The sequence below is a fragment of the Dromiciops gliroides genome, chromosome 4 (assembly GCF_019393635.1).
Source record: "Dromiciops gliroides isolate mDroGli1 chromosome 4, mDroGli1.pri, whole genome shotgun sequence".
NCBI lineage: Eukaryota > Metazoa > Chordata > Mammalia > Microbiotheria > Microbiotheriidae > Dromiciops > Dromiciops gliroides.
The window spans coordinates 486991582-487011153 of NC_057864.1; the positions used below are offsets into that span (position 1 = coordinate 486991582).

The following is a 19572-nucleotide window of genomic DNA, read 5'->3' on the forward strand; positions in this document are numbered from 1 at the left end:
TCTGAGAAGGATGTATTTACTATTTCTGCCTTTCTACATTTGACTATGATGTTTTTGTGCCCTAATACATGGTCAATTTTTGAATATGTGCCACGTAGTGCTGAGAAAAAGGTATATTCCTTTCTATCCCCATTCAATTTTCTCCAGACATCTATCATATCTAACTTTTCTAACATTCTATTCACCTCTTTAACTTCTTTCTTATTTATTTTGTGGCTAGATTTATCTAATTCTGAGAGGGGAAGATTCAGATCCCCCACTAGTATAGTTGTGCTATTTCCTCTTGTAGCTCATTTAACTTCTCCTCTAAGAATTTGGAAGCTAGCGGCAGCTAAAGCTAGATGGTGCAGTGGATAGAGCAATGGCCCTGGAGTCAGGAGACACAGAGTATTGGAACCCTTTGGAAAGGAGCCTAAGTGTCACCATGGAAATTGAGTCTGGCCAAGGCAAGCTTGCAGAAGTCAGCCTTGAGGCAGCTAGGCAGCACAGTGGATAAAGCACTGGTCCTGGATTCAGGAAGACCTGAGTTCAAATCCATTTCAGACACTTGACATTTACTGGCTGTGTGACTCTGGGCAAGTCACTTAACCCCAATTGCCTCACAAAAAAAAAAAAAAAGCCTCATCCCCAACTTGTAATCCTACTCAGAACATCCCTGCTTCTCAATCATCCCAAGGGATGATGGGAAATTCCTTTAGACCCGGAACAGCGGGGCAGGGGGCTGCCCCCTGCCCCCCCCCCAACTCCACTCCTGGTAGAACTGGAGCCCTGGGGGTAGGGGAGAGTAGTGGTAACACAGCTCTCCCTTCCTCTCATCAGCCTCCTACTGCAGAAGTCCAAAGAATGGGGAGGGGAGGCTGGGGACCCCAGGGATGTCAGGAGCAGGGACAATGCTGGAAGTATTCAAGGAGGATTCCTCCTTTTTTTTTTTTTTTTTTTTTTTTTGAGGCAATGAGGGTTAAGTGATTTGCCCAGGGTCACACCGCTAGTAAGTGTCAAGTGTCTGAGGCCGAATTTGAACTCAGGTACTCCTGAATCCAGGCCCGGTGCTTTATCCACTGTGCCACCTAGCTGCCCCCGAGGATTCCTTCGGAATGGCAACCTTGACCTTCCCATCCCTTTCATGCCCTTTCCTTTGTCTGATCCTCGGGTCTCTCCGGGCTTCCTCCCTGCGCAACGAAATCTTTGCCCCAGCTCCGGGGGATGTCTGCGGAATCTCAACCTCCCGGTAGGGCCCCTACTTAGATGACGGGTGAACACTCCCCACCTCCAAAGGCTTGTCAAAGGAACGGGGGCCCCTTCCCAATGCGCAGGCGCAGAGGCTCTTTTGGGAGAGTAAAACACGGAAACCCTCCTGGCTGAAGTGGCGCATGCGCAGGGAGGGCCGGGAGGCACCGTCCCGCTTCTGAACTCCATTTGCCAGAATGCATCGGGAGTCCCCTCAGGTGCGGAATGACGTAGATTTCCCATTTGGGGAAGCCTTCTTCCGAGCGTCAGAAGGCTGAAGTCGCGTCCCTTCTAGGAGGCCAGACTGGCAGCCTGGGGCTCCGGGGGCTGCTTGAGGGGCTGAGCCAATGCGTGAGTGCAGAAGGGAGGGCCTGAGGGAGGGAATGCGCACGAGCAGCGTCCCCCGCCGCCCCGCCCCCTCCCTTGCGCACTGCCCGTGGGCTCTCCCCGGCGCCTCCTGCGGCTGAATCAGTGCGCAGGCGCAGTGTCTCCTCCAGCTCCCCGCCCCTTGGGGCCTGGGGTGGCGGAGTTAGTGGTGTCTTGTGTACGCATAATTGCTCTCTTGCCACGGGCTTATGCTCCAGTGAGAGAGCGTGGGGCCTCCGAGAACACGCATGGTTTGTGTACTTGCACGTTGGAGTGTGGTCTCCAGGAGTGTGCCTTGTGTCGTGTGTCCCTGTGCGTGGGATCTGCCACGCGAGATCGCCTGTTGAGAGTGTAGCAGTGGATTCCTCTTCTTGGAGCCGCTACTTGCCCGTCCCCATGCCCCTTAGGCATTGCCCCCTCCTATCTTTTCCTGCAGATAGCCCCACACCCCAAATCGACCATGTCCTAGCCCCTTTTCTGCCTCGGACCCCCAAACCCACGCATCTCCGTCCTGAAAATTCGCCAGACCCTGTGCCCCCCACTTCCTCCTTCTCCCCCCCCCCACCCGCCCAGGGCAATGAGGGTTAAGTGACTTGACCATGGTCACACAGCTAGTGTCAAGTGTCTGAGGCCGGATTTGAACTCAGGTCCTCCTGAATCCAGGGCCTGTGTTTTATCCACTGCTCCTTCCTCCTTTTTCAGTTCGACCTCAGACCTTCTGTAGGTCTTGTCCCCTCTGCCCTCCTCCCTTGGCCGAAATGACCCAACTCGGGGGTCTAGTCCGAGTCCTGGGGTCTTTGAAGCATTTGAACATTACCTCTCCCGCCCTGCCCCCAACCTCCCCTCCAGTGGTTGACACCCTCCCTCCCTTTAGCACCTTCTCAAACACTCACCAAGAGCCTACTGTGTGCCAGGCGCACAGTAGGGCTAAACATTGGGGGTCCAAGGAGGCAAAAGCCAGGCCTGCCCTGGAGGAGCTACCCATCTCATAGCAGATGGCCACAAACAAGTGCTAGGGAGGGGGAACTGCCACTGGGGAGGACTCCTGAATGGAGCCCGAGGGCAGCCCAGCCGGTTAGCCTGGAGCGTTCCGGGGTCAGCCCTCCTCCACCCTGCTACCTGCGCTAGGGCCAGGCTTATACCACAAATAATTTTTACCACAACAGCCAGGAGTGAAGAGTGGGGGGAGGAGGGAGTGAGGTGAAAGGAGACTGGAGAAGGGAAAGAGGCGGATTCGGAAGGGCCTTGAATGCCACCCAACAGAGCCACCTGAGTTTATGAAGGAGGGGGAGGGACATGATAGGACCTGCCTCTTAGTGGCTGAAGGAAGGATGAATGGCAGTGGGGAGACACCTGAGGCAGGCGGACCTAGCAGGAGACTTGAAAGACTGCCAGTGTGAGGCTCCTTCCAGTGTGGGGCAGCATCGGAGGAGAGAAGGGGGCAGGCCCATCACGGGAGAAGAACAGCTTGAAGAACTGAGGGGTGAGGGCGCTTGTGTGTGTTGGGCAGCGGCTGGGGAGCAGAGGAAAATGATGCTCTGGGTAGTGAGCTCGTGGAGGGAGGGAGGGGCAAGGCCCGGGGCTCTGCAGACAGCAGCTGCCAGGATCTGGACTGGGTGTCAGACCTCAAAGGAGGAGGGGATGCTGAGTGATGGAGGGAGGGGTGAAGAGGGAAGTGGGAGCAAGGAGCCTTCTATCCCCACCAGTGATGGGGGGAGGGCAGCCAGGACTGGAAAGGGCTTGTGCCCAGCACCTGCCTCAGAGCCTGACAGAACTCTGAAGATGTCTTCTAATGGTCTCCTGAACAATAACAGTCACACTGTCCAAGAGTTCACTGAGTCTGAAAGGTAAACCCACCACAATAATAATGATAAAAGCAGTGTGCCAGAAACCAGGTTGAGAGATTTATGTTTTATCTCATTCAATGCTCACAGTGACCCTGAGAGGTAAGTGTTTTTATTATCTCTATTTTACAGATAAGGAAACTGAGGCAGACAGAGATCTAGTGACTTGCCCAGGGTCATACAGCTAGTAAGTATCTGAGGCTGTATTTGAACTAGGGTCTTCCTGTCTCCAGGCTTGGTAGCAATATCCATAGTTTGTGGAAGAAGCAGTTGAGGCTAGTGGTACATTTGGTAAGAGGAAGAGTTTGAGTAAAAGTGGCTCTTTGCAAAATGTATATATGGGGGGGGGCGGGGGGTTGACTGGGTAATGATAGTTAAGTGACTTGCCCAGGGTCACACAGCTAGTAAGTGTCAAGTGTCTGAGGCTGGATTTGAACTCAGGTCCTCCTGACTGCAGGGCTGGTGCTTTGTCCACTGAGCCTCTTAGCTGCCTGCAAAGTGTATATTTTTAAAGTAAAGTTTAATTATTTTTTAAAAAACAAGGTTAGTTCAGTTTTAATGCATTCAAAGTTTCTGGGCCCACACATATTGAAGTTTGCCATGTAGCCATATTTTGGTAGGTGTGCATGTACAGAAGGGAAGGTGATCTCAACACCTCCTTGCCTTAATGGGAAACAAGATGCATTAACAAAAAAGACTCCTCCTGGAGCCCCAGGTGGTGAGCCCTTGCTTCCCCCAAGTATGTGACACTGTCGGTCTTCCTTCAGTGTTTGATGACTGAGTGAAGCTCCTTTGTACACCCAGGGTCCCAAGGTCCTGAGTAACCCTGTGAGAGGTGATTCCTGGGCCCCTCCTGCTGCCTCCAGATCTTCAGTTCTCGGGTGACAGCGGGTATCTGAGCCCCGGAGGGAAGAGCCCAGTGAGGTGATCCTGCTTTTGAGTCCCCGGCTGGACTAGGAAGGGAAGGTGGTAGCGCTTTTCCTACGTGAAAAGGAATCCCACCAGGAGACGACACTTGCCCTGAGATCTGAGCACACAGCCCGGAGATAGCGCCCCTGGTACTCCTGGGGATCAGCCAGGGACTCCTGCCCACCCTGCCTGGGCAGGGAGCACTCAGCCAGGACAGGACCATGGAGGACTTGGCCTTCATGCCTGCGGAGAGAGGTGAGCTTCTCAATAGCATGGAGCCTCTGCAGGGTAGCAGGCGGGGTTTGCCAGGCACTGATCCTGTTGGGGAGCGATGAACAATTACAGCGGGTGCCCTGGCTATTCTTTTCCTTTCTCTCCCCTCTTCCACTTATCCCACGTGACTGGCCCTAGCTCCCAGGAGCTAATCTTGTACACTCAGTCAGCCAGTTAACAGACATGGATTAAACGCCTGTTTGCCCCTCCAGAATGGGATGGTTAGTAGCGATAATGGGGACTCTGGTGGGGGTAAGGTAGATTTCCAGGGCAGGGTCTCCAGATCTGGAGAAGGGAGAGGAAGCATTGAAATCCAGCTCATCCACCCACCTCACCTCCTTCTAAAAGTGACTTATCGTGGCAGCCGTTGGCAGCTCAGGAGACAATTGGAAGGGTGACCTGGAGCAGGGAGCGGCATGCATAAGGATCCCTCCAGGGGCGTGTTTAGAGCCTGCAATGGGCAGTGCAGCAGGGTGTGGGTGAGGGAGGGCTTGGTGTAGGAGCCGCAAGCCAGCTTTGGTGATTTTTCTTCTTATCCAGCTCAGCCTCCCCAAGGCTTTGCCTTTTCCCCAGATGGGAGGACTGAGCAAGGAACGACGCCTGGATTCCTCCCAGCCAGGTTTCAGGTGAGTTTATTTATAGGCCCTCCTGAGAATCATTTCATGCCGTGTCTTTTCTCAGTATGTAGACACATTCCTTTCCCTTGTCAGTCAAGCAGCATATTCAGTGGTGTCAGTCCACCCAAGTCCCTCCTGAGGACCTTAGCCTGAATTCTCCTTGTCAGAAGCCTGAGGCTTTTCTCATCAATCATGCAAAGTTCATGGGTCATTGGAGCCCAGATATCTCCATGGGATGTAAATGTCCAAGTGTTGGGCATTCTGTTATTCTGATGAGAAAGTGTACCTGTGAACGCAGACACTGAACATCTGCATGAGGCAGAGAAGTTGGGCCCAAAGTTCTCCTCTGACCCTTAGGATTTTTCCATCAATTAAGAAATTCCAATCAACAAATTTTTTTTTTTTGGCCGGGCAATTGTGGTTAAGTGACTTGCCCAGGGTCACACAGCTAGCAAGTGTTAAGTGTCTGAGGTCGGATTTGAACTCAGGTCCTCCTGAATCCAGGGCTGGGGCTCTATCTACTGCGCCACCTAGCCGCCCCTCAGCAAATGTTTATTAAACCCCTACTGTGTGCAGGCAGTGGCCATGCAAAGAGAAGGATGTGGTTGTCTCTATTTTCCAAGACCTTCCCATTCTATGTATATGGAGATAAAAGATTAAAGAGTATATGAAGTGTACAAAGAGGCAGGAGGAGACAGATGGGGTAGGAGCAGACAAGAGAGTCAAGGAGACAGGGGGCTCTGCAGGAGGAGATGGAAAGAAGGTGTCCTGGGGCCTCATCATGGCGACATACTTGGAGGATAGGGTTCAGTTTGTGGTCCCATGTTTTAGGAAGTTAGGGCAGCTAGGTGGTACAGTGGTTAGAGTACCGTGCCTGGAGTCAGGAAAACCCAAGGTCAAACTGAGCCTCAGACACTTACTACCTGTGTGACCCTGGGCAAGTCAGTGTACCCTGTTTGCCTCAGTTTCCCTATCTGTACAATGAGCTCGGGAAGGAAATGGCAAATCTTTCCAGTATCTTTGCCAGGAAAACCCCAAATAGGGTCATGGAGAGTCAGACAGGACTGAAACAACTGAAGAACAACATATTTTAGGAAGGCTTTTCTAAGTAAAAATGTGTCCAGGGGAGACCAGGATGGTGAAAGGGCTCAAACTTATATCATCTGAGGCTCCACTAAAGGAACCCGGGCAATCTAGATTGGTGAAGAGAAGATATTGATTCAGCGGGAACATGATACATGCAACTGCATTGGCTCCAGGGGCCTAAGCTGAGAGCAGGGACCAGTCTGGCTTGGAGTACGGGAAAAAGTCCAGCTGGAGAGAGTACTGGCTCAGGGGGTCCTGGGGTCTCCCTCACTGGAGGCCTTTAGGCAAAGGCTGGGTGACCACTTTTCAGGGGTCCTTGTTCAAGTGCAGGTTGGACAGAATGACTTCTAGGGTGTGCCTCCATATGCTGATTCTGTGATTATAAACAGAAGCAGAATGACAAACAGATACATGGAAAGTGGCATGAGCCCCAATGAGGCGAGCTCATCCTGAGAGCATTTGTGGATGAAAGGAATAAGGACAAACAAAAGCAGAGGAAAAGCCATCTGTCAAGATGTCTCTTAGCCATCAGTAATTTGGAAGGCACCACATTTATACTTTGACATTTTAGACGGTCATGTGCTCCTGGAAGAAAATGGAAATGACCCCAAAAGAAGCAAGGACAGCAAAAGCAAATGAGATGCCAGCAAAAACGAGGAGTTTCAAAAATATAAAATACTGAAATTCTTAAAACAAGAAACAAAAACTTTAAACAACCCATTATCAGAGGAGCAAATTGAACAAGCTACAAATGAACCCCTAAAGAAAAAAAAAAACAACTAGATGGAACCACAAGGAAATTCAAACATTCTAAGAATAAGTAATTTCAATATGTTATGAACTGTAAAATTAGGAAAAGAAAGGATGCTACCAATTTTTTTCTGTGACATAGATATGGTCTTAATACATACACCAGGGAGAGTCAAATCAGAAAAAGGAAAACTTTAGACTAATACCTCTAATCAACATTTATAAAAATTATAATTATTAAAATTTTAAAACAATTACTATTTTATTAAATAAAATTAAAAGTTTAAATTAAAAATAATAAAATAATTAATTGAAATGGAAAATAATTAAATTATTTAAAGTTTAATTTATTAGCGGTGAGGGGGCAGCTAGGTGGCTAGATTCAGGAGGACTTGAGTTCAAATCTGGCCTCAAACACTTGACACTTACTAGCTGTGTGACCCTGGGCAAGTCACTTAATTGCCTCACTAAAAAAAAAAAAAATAGATCAGTAGGACAGGTAAAGGATAGAACATGCAGAAACCAGTGAACTGGCTGGCCTACTGTTTGATAAACACAAAGACCCCAGCTATATGGGTATGGCCTTCCTGTATGGAAAAAGTTGTTGGGGAAAATGGAGACAAGTACGGAAGAAATTAGATGTAGGCTAACACATCCACTTATAAGCTCTGAATGGATGTGTTACCTAGACATAAGAGGGAATATCATAATCAGATATGGGAATGATAATTGTAAAGTGAGAGCGCAGTGCTTGGCATTATAAGCCCAAATAAAAAAAACTAAGTCCCCCCTCAAAAAAAAAAAGAAAAAGAGGGGGACTGGTCAGGTAGGCAGAATGACAGAAAAGATGGGTTGCCCACCCCTCAGGCTGCATTTGTGCCTTTGCATGATAAAAGACCCTCTGCTTGGTTGGACCTTTGGCAGAGGAGGGGAAAGGGTTCTGTAAAGGTAACAGAGGCTGGTTTACCATCTGCCTTAGAGAGAAAACTGCCATCAGAAAGACTGTTGATGCTGCCACGTATTGCAGGAAATATTTCCTTTGGGACTTAATAGAGTTGTGTGCCTCTTGTGGGAAAGTACAATAAATGTTATAACTCTGCAGGGAGAGGGCTGAATTTTATTCCAGGACTCCAAAGTACAGAGGAGTCAGTGATCTCTGAGAGGAGCAGAGTGGCGTTAGTGGTGGGGATGGAGAGAGCTGCTTGTGTAATGGGCCACTTGTGGGGTATCTTGTGAATGAATATGCCACAGATAAGTTGATGCAGCCAACCATAAATGAACATTTGGAGTGCTGTTGATGTTAGTGTGATTGAACTGATTGTAAGGTGTTTGCCGATTTATCTTGTGAGGTTTGGGGCATTAGGAGTAGAGTGTATGATTTTCTTTGGGTTCACCTGTGGAAAGGATAAACTTGAGCATTCACATAAAACTGTACATGCCACTGACTGGTACAAATGAGGCCTAGAGGAAGTCGTTATTCAAGAAGTACTTGGCATGCAATGTCCAGTTTGATGACCTTCAACTTCACCTGTGAGAGGAGTGGCCTCTGGTTAAGCAGGAATGTGTTTGATTCAGGCATCGGTGACATTAAGGGACGTGGTGGTGGTCTTTACAAGGGAGGAGTGGAGATGTCTGGCGCCTGCCCAGAGGGCCCTGTACAGGAACGTGGTGTTGGAGACTTATGAGAACCTGGTCTTCCTCGGTAAGCACACCGTCAATCCCCTGGGATTCAGAATCTGGCCATGAGGGGTCCTGTGGGCCGCGGGGTATCAGCACAGGTGAGCTGAGTCTGGGCTGGTTATCTGGGAATTCCAGATTACCAGTCCTTATGGGAAATCCCTAGTCCCTTGTGGCCCAGTGAGAGAATACTTTCTGTTCACTGCTTCCAAGTGAAAGTCTATGCTTGGAGCCGATAGAAACCCCATGGTTCTTTGTGTGGCCCCTGCCCCATGGGGAGTGGGAGGGCTTCTTTCTCCCAGAAGCCTTCCTGATTGGCCAGGATCTCCCTCCTCTCCCAGCAAGGTCAGCAGCAAACACTTGGCCACTCCCCTGATGTAGGAGTTAAGTGGTCCAACGGGTCAAACATAAAGTTCTCTGGTTATCCTTCCTAGCGCTCCCCAGCCTTCCCTTCCAGCTTGTTTCGCAGGTCCTTGGTACCAGCCATGTACTTTCTTAGCTGTCCTTTTTCCTAGACTAGCCATGGATTTTTAGACAACTTTCTGTCTTCAGCCCTTTCCCATTTCTAACCCTATTCCTAGGGCTTCCTGTTTCCAAACTGGATGTGATCTCCTTGTTAGAGAGAGGAGACGTGCAGTGGATGTCAGAGGGAGAAGTCCCCAGAGGCTCTTCCACAGGTGAGTGAGCTCAAAACAGGTAGATGGGAGTCATTGGTGCTCAAAGAGCTCACCTCCAAGGCCCTCAGGCTTTGGGGGGAAGGCCTCTGACTGTAAAGTATGAACAGTTACTGCCCCCAGATCTGTTTCTCTCTCCTTTCCTGTCTCAGCGAATAAGATATGTCCCTTCTTTTGTGTTATTGGAAAATAATTTTCAGTTTAATTGCTATCAGCAAAAATATTCCTGATACACAAGGAAGAGTGACAGATAATAATTCAAACTGCAAATTTCCATTACTTGCAGATACTTTAAAATGTAGATTAACTTTATTTTTTAGAAATAATTTTATCAATAGCCTTTGTTTTGTCATCTACATTTCCCTGTATCTCACTCCTCTTTCCTTTCCAGAGAATAACAAAACATAAAAAAACAGTTCAGCAAAACTACATCGAATAGTTAAGATAATTAATCCTAATAAAAAAATTAGCCAAAATGGCATCATTTTCTCTTAGATTCGGAAGAAGCTTTTATGAAGCATAAGGGTCTTTTAAAATAGATTCAAAAGTCTCTAAACCCAAAGGTTGTATTCTGTGCAATGGGGAAACCCTCGAATCTTTGCATATTCAATTCATTATTCCTCTATTTTTCCATTTTGTTAAGGTGTGATTATAAGGATAAGATTTTCTTCCTATGGACCACTTTAGCTGCATCCCAGAAATTTTCCTGTGCTATTTCATCATTATCATTTTCTTTTACAGCGTTATTGTTTCTGTGGGTCTTTGACCCATTCATTGTTTCAGAATTCATTCTTAAGTCTTCAATTGGGTCTGCATCTTTTGTTTGGGGTCCCTGCACCAATTTCTGTTTTCTTTACATTATGGTCTGTAAAGGATGTATTAATTATTTCTGCCTTTTTACATTTGTTTATAATATCTCTGTGCCCTAGTAATGCAGTTTTTATAACAGTTCCATATTAAAATGTATATTCTTTTGCTATCCCAATTAAAAGATGTCACAAGTCTTTTAACTAGTTTTTCCAGAAATATTGTCATTTCCACACTTTCTGTTAGATTTAACCATAGAGATCTCTTGACGTCTCCTATCACTAGTGCATTACTGTTGATTTCTTCTTAAAGCTCTGATAATATTTTCTTTATGAATTTGGATGCATTGGAGACATTTGGTGCATGTGTTTATTACTGATACTGTTTCTGATGTCTATAGGTCCTTTCAGCATAATATAATTTCCTAGTTTATCCCTTTTTATTTTTCCAATATTTGTTTTTGCTTAAATAGCACAAGGGCAACTCCTGCTTTTTGGGGTTCACTTGATGCATAGTCAATTTTTTTCTATTCCCCCAGTTTTATTTTGTGTATGTCTTTGTTTTTTAAATGTGTTCCTTATAAGCAACAGATTGCAGAGTTTTGTTTTCTTATCTAAACTGTCAGTCGTTTTCTCTTTATTAGATTAATCATTTGCATCTAAAGTTCTGAGAGTTCTATTTCTATTTCCTTCGGTCTCTAAATTTTTTTTTTGTTATGAGTTTTCTTCTGCTGCAAACACAATATTATGTTCCTTCATTTGCTTTAATATCTTTTTAAAGTGACTGTTCCCACTGGCTCTCTTCCCCTCACCTTTGATCCCCCCTTCTCCTTTGTTATCCTTTTCCTTTTATAGAATGCTTACTAAGAATAGCATCCTTCAATTTATTAGTTCCTTTTTCTCTCCTACTTTTATCTGGTTATTGAATTCTTTCCTCTCTTTTTTCCTCTCAGTTAGTCAAACAGATTCCCCCATCCTTTCCTCCACTTCAGGTAGTCCTGTTCATTAGTTTGGAGTTTTGTTGTTGTTGTTTTTTTTATTAGTTTTTAAATTTTTAAAATTTCACTTTTTGGTTCCACTTTCCACCTTCATCCCAGTCTCCTTGTATACATTTAGAAAGAAGTCTAAAAAAAAAGTCGTCTCTTCATGGCCTTTCTGTTCTTATTCTGTTGCTGTTGCTGTTGCTGTTGCTGTCTGCATTTATTCACTCCTGTGTTTCTATGGTTTGGCATGGTTGAGTTTCAAATAATAACTTAAGTTCTGGTTTTCTTTCTAAAAAGGTTTCAAACTCTTCTATGTTATTGAATGTCCCTGGTTTGTGCTATACAGTTAGGCTCAGATTTGCTGAATAGGTCACTCTGGGCTTCATCCTGAGGCTCAGTGCTCTTCCATTTCCCCCTACCTTTTCTAGTGGATGCTTGCTTTATTCAAATATCCTTTCCTTTGTATTTGAAGGTATTCTCCTGACTGGCCTGCAGAACTTATTTCCATGTTGAATTGTTAAATTTACTTCCTATGTGTCTTTCAGTTTTCAGCTTTGATTTTTTTCTGGAGGCAATCTGAGAACTCTTTCAGGTGTAATTTCATTTTCTATGTTCAGAAGTTCTGGGTGGCTCTTTTCTGTTTTTTTCTTTTTCTTTTCTTTCTTTCTTTTCTTTTCTTTTTTTTTTTGTGGGGCAATGAGGGTTAAGTGACTTGCCCAGGGTCACACAGCTAGTAAGTGTCAAGTGTCTGAGATCAGATTTGAACTCAGCTCCTCCTGAATCCAGGGCCACCTAGCTGCTGGGTGGCTTTTTTCTATTATTTTCTTCATTATGGTGTCAAGGTTTTTTGTCCTGTCACGTTCTCCTGGGATATCTGTGATCCTTAGGTTGTCACTACATATCCTGTCTTCAACTAGCTGATGATTAAGTAAATACACTAATTGGGGTTGGTGAACTTTGTTACTGAACCTTAGTTTTCAGTGTTGGCAGATATTGGTAGAGTTGTCCAGAGGGACCCTACGCACTTTGGGGGGGGGGGTGAGGGCAGAAAGTGTTGTCTAAGTCAAATTGATATTATAAGGAAGCAAATGCTTGCTAAGAATAGCATCCTTTTTCTATGAGGAGGAAAAAAAAGGATCAGTAAAGGATAGGACCTTTGCCTGCAATGGACAGGTGGATGATAACTGACAGCAGAGAAACAGCTGTTCAGTTATTATTATTTATATTTTCTACAAGAGAGAATAACCTTTCCACTGAAAATGAAAGAACAAAAATGACTAACAGGGAGTTAATACTGAAAATAAGTAAGGAGAAAGAAAGAGAGCACTTAGCTGCCTCTGATGATTCCAGGTCTCTTGTCCCAGAGGCATTCCATCCTCGTGTCTTGAAAGAAAAGGCAGATGTAGTTGCCTAGCCACTCTCAGTAGTATTTGAAGGATTGTGGAAAACAGGAGAGGGTAGTACAAGATTAGAGGAGGACAGATGCCCCACTTTTTCCAAGAAAGCAGTCTTCAAGCTATAGGCCAGGGAACTTGGCTGTAATTCCTAGGAACATTATTATAATTGGATCATTAAACAGAGAATTGGTGAATGTCTAGTTGGGGAAGGAGCGATTAGAAAAGAGCCAATATATTATGGCTTAATCAAAATCACATCTTGCCAGACTAACCCTATTTTCTTTTTCCACAGGATCACTAAACTCTAATACTTTAGGGGAGTGCTATGAATACAGTTTACCCAGATTTTAGCTGATTGGATAAAATATAATAGCCATCATGTAAAGTGCAGGTGTACACACAGAGCAGACACCTTCACAAATATAAAGTGGACAAGACACTGATACATAGCAGTTTTGAAACAAATCTTATGGTTTGGGGGACCAGAAGCTCAATAAGAGCTAGGCCTGTAACTAACATGGGGACCCCAATAACCAATTTCATTTTGGACCATGTTAAGAGGGCTTGAGCATCCAGGAATAATGAGGTGTAGAAGCATTATGCTTTGGGGGATATGCCTGGAGTGTTGTGTTACTTGGCACTGTGGCTAAGGCTAAGCTGGAGAGTGTTCAGAGGTGGACAACTGGACAGTGAAGGCTTGGAGACCATGTTATGTGGGGATCATTTGAAGGAGAGGGAGATGTTTGGCTTGGTCAAGAGAAGACTTGTGAGAGCATAATAGTCATATCCTATATTTGAAAGGCTGTCATGTAAAAGAGCAATTAGATTGTTCTGTGTAGAGCCAGAGAGCAGAACAAGAAGAAGGGGGTAGAAGTTGTAAACAATTAGGCTTGATGTTAGTGATATGGTGGGAAAATGGGGTACAGGTTGGGGTTGGGGTTCTTGGGAATTCCTCTTTAAAGAATTACACCCTCTTGCACACAAAACTTAGTTAGAATAAGGTGATAGTTTATTTAGGAGCAAGGGAAGGGAAGGGTGGGGGGAGGGAAACCATGAAAGAAATCCTTGGACATTTCATGGGGAGATTTGGCACAAAGCACATGGCTCAGAGGTACCAAATCTCCTCGAACAGGAGACTGGAAGGTACTTTTATAGAGGCCTGATGGGGGTGGACCATCTGCCTGTGCAAAGTTCCTTTAATGAAGGTGGACCATCCCCCACTGGTGGTAGCTGGGGGAATTGGGTGAGGAGTGGAGGACCATCCCCCACTAGTAGTGACTAGAGGAATTGGGTGAGGAGTGGCTACGGATCCCTCTTCAGGACACAAAGGCCGCAGCCACACCCAAACTTATCTCCCCAGGGTAAGGGAGACCAGAATGAAGGGTAGGAATCCCAAGCTAGCTCAGTCCGATTTGGTTCCTCTAGGCATTATCTGTCCTCTGGTTTAGTTTCTCAAGGAGAAGATTCCTCGGTGTGCCCCAGAGAAATTCTGGGGTGCTCTGCGCCCCATGACATTAGGAAGACTTTCTAACAAAGAGAACTGTCAAAAAGTGGAATAGGCTACCTTGAAAGACATCAGGTTCCACCTCGGAGCTCCTTGGAGCTCCTCCAGCAGAGAGTTTGAACAACCACTCGTGGAGTGGGTCATTGTGGGGTTTTCTTTCAGGTAAGAGCTGGACTAGATAATCACCAAGATCCCTTTCAACTTCCAAATTCTGATTTTGTAGTTCATGGAAGACTTAAAATCATCTTGTCATTGTATTATTAATGATTGACAAGAATTTACCTGCATTGATTGAATCAAGTTGTTATTCAACAAATTTACTTCATCTGTTAACTGTTTTCGGAACTAAAAAAAATAATTTTATGAAATATTTGGGTCACATTTCTTTGTCCTTGCCAATGTGAAAAAAGATCAGTAATTCTGAAATTTTCTAGCTTTGCTCAGTCTACCCAATCCAGCATTGTTGTCTACCTACACTCTTAAATTTTTTTTCCACTTAAGTATTTTCTGAGCTACTTTGCCCTCTTTACTGTATGGTTTTCCACTATTCACTATGCAGAAGGTAATTCTATTTTTCTTTGAGTATTATTTTTTAAATTTAAAAAAATTTTCCAATTATATGTAAAGACATTTTTTTGAATTCCAGTTTTTTCTCCCACCCTCCCTTCCTTCCCTCCTCCCAAGGACAGCAAGCAATTTGATATAAGTTATACATTACACTCATGTTAAACATTTCCATATTAGTCGTGTTCTAAGAGAAGAATCAGAACAAAAGGAAAAAAAGTAAGAAAGAATAAACAAGAACAAGAACAAAAAAGTAACAACAAAAGTGAAAATAGTAAGCTTCAATCTACATTCAGACTCCATAGTTCTTTTTTTTTTTTTTTTGGTGAGGCAGTTGGGGTTAAATGACTTGCCTAGGGTCACACAGCTAGTAAGTGTTAAATGTTTGAGGTCATATTTGAACTCAGATCCTCCTGACTTCAGGGCTGGTGCTCTATCCACTGCGCCACCTAGCTGCCCAAGACTCCATAGTTCTTTTTCTGAATGTGGAGAGCATTTTCCACCATAAGTCTTTTGGCATTGCCTTGGATCATTGCATTGCTGAGAAGAGCTAAATCTATCACAGTTGATCATCACACAATGTTGTTGATACTGTGTACAATGTTCTCTTGGTTCTTCTCATTTCACTTAGCTTTAATCCATGTCAGTCTTTCCAGATTTTTCTGAAATCCATCTGCTTATCATTTCTTATAGCACAGTAGTATTCCATTATATTCATATACTACAACTTGTTTAGCCATTCCCCAATTTATGGGCATCCCCTCAATTTCCAATTCTTTGCTACCACAGAAAGAGCAACTATGAATATTTTTGTATATGTGGGTTCTTTTCCCTTCTTGTGATCTCTTTGGGATATAGACCTAGTAGTGGTATTGCTGGGTCAAGGGGTATACACAGTTTTATAGCCTTTTGGGCATGGATCCAAATTGCTCTCCAAAATGGTTGGATCAATTCACACCTCTACCAGCAGCAGTGCATTAGTGTTCCAATTTTTCCACATCTTCTCCAACAATTATCATTTCCCTTTTTTGTCATATTAGCCAATTGTATAGGTGATTGAGTATTATTATTTTTATTTATTTATTTATTTTTAGTGAGGCAATTGGGGTTAAGTGACTTGCCCAGGGTCACACAGCTAGTAAGTGTTAAGTGTCTGAGGCCGGATTTGAACTCAGGTCCTCCTGACTCCAGGGCCGGTGCTCTATCCACTGCGCCATCTAGCTGCCCCGAGTATTATTTTTAATGACACCTGGGAATGAATGTAATTCATCCCATCCAGGACAGCTAGATGCTCTGTTATCACTTCATTTGTCTTTTTGTCTTCAATTCCCCTAAACAATATTGGTTCTACCTGACCCAAATGATGCTTTATTTTCCTTGATGGAATATTTAGAAAGTAGAATTTGTACTAAAAGTTCCTTTTGTTAAAATCACAGGTAATAATTCTCTTAATCAGGAGACCAGGTTTGAAACCAGAAACTCAAGTCTGAAGCAGGACATTTGCAAGAGACCATCAGTCAAGACAAGACTAACAAAGCATAGTTCTTGGAAGTCTACAAAGACAGAAGCTGTGGAATATGACATTAATTTAGAGAAACAGAGGGTTGACCAGGAAAGGCGATTTAAACAAGTAACATTGTCACAGAGAGCTATTTTTAATGAAGTGAGTGTACCTCGACATCATACCTTGGCCAAAAGTTTACTCCTCAAGTCAGTATTTGTTCCATCATTGAGAGGAACTATGGAGAAAAATCTTCAAAAATATAAGACACTTGGAAGGAGCTTCAGGGATTTTTCAGACCCATTCACATGTAATATGTTTTCCTTAGGGAAGAACCTTTCTAAGTACAACAAGTTGAAGAAGCACTTCAGTTATCACTCAGATCTAATTACATTTTATAGACTACATACAGGAGAAAAGTTACATGAACACAGTGAAAGTGGAAAACCATTTGGAAGAAGATTACATGTTGCTAGACACCAGAAAATTCATATTGGAGAGAAACTTGAGTGCAATAGTTATGGCAAAACCTTTAATAGAAGAAGCCTGATGAAAAAGAAGAAAACTGAGACTAGGAAAAAATCCTTTGATTGTGATAAATGTGGAATAGGCTTCAACTGGAGGTCAAACCTCATTAGACATCAAAGAACTCATACTGGATTGAAACCATTTGAATGTAATGAATGTGGAAAAACTTTCAGTGAGAGGGCATCTGTTACTAGACATCAAAGAACTCATACTGGAGAGAAACCCTTTGAATGTAATGAATGTGGGAAAGTCTTCAGCAGGAGGGAACAACTCATTACCCATGAGAGAACTCATACTGGAGTGAAACCCTTTTTATGTAATATATGTGGGAAAGCCTTTAGGGAGAGCCAAGTACTCAAAGGCCATCAGAGAACTCACACAGGGGAGAAACCATTTGAATGTAATGAATGTGGGAAGGCTTTCAGTTGGAAAGGGCATCTTATTATGCATAAGAGGACTCATACTGGAGAGAAACCCTTTCAATGTAACGAATGTGGGAAAGCCTTCTGTCAGAGGGGGTCTTTTAATAGACATCAGAGAACTCATACTGGAGAAAAACCCTTTGAATGTAATGAATGTGGAAAAGCCTTCAGTTTGAAAAGTGTGCTCAAAATCCATCAGAAAACCCACATGGGAGTGAAACCCTTTGAATGTAATATATGTGGGAATGCCTTCAGTGACAGAAATATTCTCAAAAGCCATCAGAAAACACATTCTAAAGTAAAACCTTTTGAATGTAATGCATGTGGGATAGGATTCCAGTGGAGATCAAGCCTTGTTATACATCAGAGAACTCACACTGGAGAGAAACCTTTTGTATGTAATGAATGTGGGAAATGCTTTAGTCGGAAGGAGAACCTTATTAGACATCAGAGAACTCATTCTGGAGTGAAACCTTTTGAATGTAATGAATGTGAGAAAAGTTTCAGTGAGAGCATATACAGCACACATCATAGAACACATACTGGAGAAAGACCCTTTGAATGTAACGAATGTGGGAAAGGTTTTAGCCGAAAGGGAAGCCTTATTAGACATCAGAAAATTCATACTGGAGTGAAGCCCTTTGAATGCAATGAATGTGGAAAAACCTTCAGTGAGAGGGCATCCATTAACAGACATCAAAGAACTCATACTGGAGAGAAACCCTTTGAATGCAATGAATGTGGGAAAGTCTTTAGCCGGAGGGAACAACTTATCACCCATGAGAGAATTCATACTGGACTGAAACCCTTTCTGTGTAACATATGTGGGAAAGCCTTCAGTGAAAGCCAGGGGCTCAGAAGGCATCAGAGAACTCATACTGGAGAGAAACCCTTTGAATGTAATGAATGTGGGAAAGCCTTCAGTTCGAGTAATGTTCTCAAAAGTCATCAGAGACTCCATACTGGTGAGAAACCCTTTGAATGCAATGAATGTGGGAGAGCCTTCAGGTCAAGTAATGGACTCAAAAGCCATCAAAGAACTCATACAGGAGAGAAACACTTTGAATGCAATGAATGTGGGAGATCCTTTAGTCAGAGGATAAATCTCATTTATCATCAGATAAACCACACTGGAATGAAATCCTTTGAATGTAATGAATGTGGGAAAGGCTTCTTCCAGATGCAGAGCCTTAACAGACATCAGCGAGCTCATACTGGGGTGAAACCCTTTGAATGCAATGAATGTGGGAGAGCCTTCAGTTCAAGAAATGTTCTCAAAAGCCATCAGAGAACTCATTCATATAAGAGTGAAACTATTTTAATATAGTCATAAGTGAAGGCCTTTAATGATAATATTCTTAAAGGTCATCAGAGAACTTACACTGGAAAGAAACCCATTGAATATGATGAATGTAACAAAGGATTCAGTTGGAGGGCAAACCTAATTAGATATCAGTGTGATGATTAAAAATATGAAAGACATGGTATCTAGGTAATTCAATCATCTTATTAACATGGCCAGTGAATTTTTTTTTTGCAGGGCAATGGGGGTTAAGTGACTTGCCCAGGGTCACACAGCTAGTAAGTGTCAAGTGTCCGAGGCCGGATTTGAACTCAGGTACTCCTGAATCCAGGACTGGTGCTTTATCCACTGCCCCACCTAGCTGCCTGCCAGTGGATTATTAATAGAATGAGATCTGTGGCCATCTCTCTCAGACCAAAGACCCCTTCCTAGCAGTCAGGTCTTGTTCATATACTTTTTTTTGGGGGGGGGGTGAGGCAATTGGGGTTAAGTGACTTGCCCAGGGTCACACAGCTAGTAAGTGTCAATTGTCTGAATCCAGATTTGAACTTGGGTCCTCCTGAATCTAGGGCCGGTGCTCTATCCACTGCACCACCTAGCTGCCCCCATATACTTTTCCCACTATAGGAGATCCATCACACAGCAATCAAATCTAATTGTTTGACATGATTTGGAAGTGGGTTATATTAAAATGAAGTAGGGGGATACTTGACATCAGGGAAAAATGTAAAGACTGCCATCCAAGCTGATGGTGGGACAGTGGTTCCCACCTAGAACTGGTTCTCACAGTAGGGAACACTTTGGTACCAGGACAACAGAGAACAATTTATATAACTGTTGGAGGGACTCATCACCTGGATCAGGAGGCTAGCTAACCCAAAGAATTGGAGGCTCACCTTGAGTCTTGTAAAATAAAAAGAGATTTATTAGGAGAGAGGAATATATGGCAGGGAGACAGAATCACTATGGAAAACCTGTTTCAATCTTCTCTCCATATCCTACATATCATCTTACAGACCCTGGTATTGCTCAGCAACACCCATTCCTGAGGTGGGGGACAGAGCTGCTTCTCCTATGGGAGAAGTTTAAGGATTCCTTGGGGGTTGGGACCTTTAGGTTTCTTGGGGTCCCACTATATTCC

At 44.1% G+C, this 19572-nt stretch overlaps 1 protein-coding gene across 4 annotated transcripts; it reads left to right on the forward strand.

Moving 5' to 3' along the window:
* Positions 1-1547: 1547 nt before the first annotated feature.
* On the forward strand, positions 1548-18911 carry LOC122725426 (zinc finger protein 260-like). 4 transcript variants are annotated; one of them, XM_043962532.1, is made up of 7 exons: positions 2329-3440; positions 3528-3539; positions 4242-4601; positions 5160-5245; positions 8648-8774; positions 9331-9426; positions 16114-18911. In XM_043962532.1, the coding sequence occupies exons 3-7, from the start codon at positions 4568-4570 to the stop codon at positions 18453-18455; spliced, it is 2685 nt and encodes an 894-aa protein (XP_043818467.1). In that variant the 5' UTR covers positions 2329-3440; positions 3528-3539; positions 4242-4567; the 3' UTR covers positions 18456-18911. The 4 variants fall into 4 exon arrangements, with proteins under 4 accessions (XP_043818470.1, XP_043818467.1, XP_043818466.1 ...); XM_043962531.1 differs by lacking the exon at positions 3528-3539 and adding an exon at positions 3570-3624 and having other exon boundaries at positions 2329-3076; XM_043962533.1 differs by lacking the exon at positions 3528-3539.
* Positions 18912-19572: the final 661 nt, after the last annotated feature.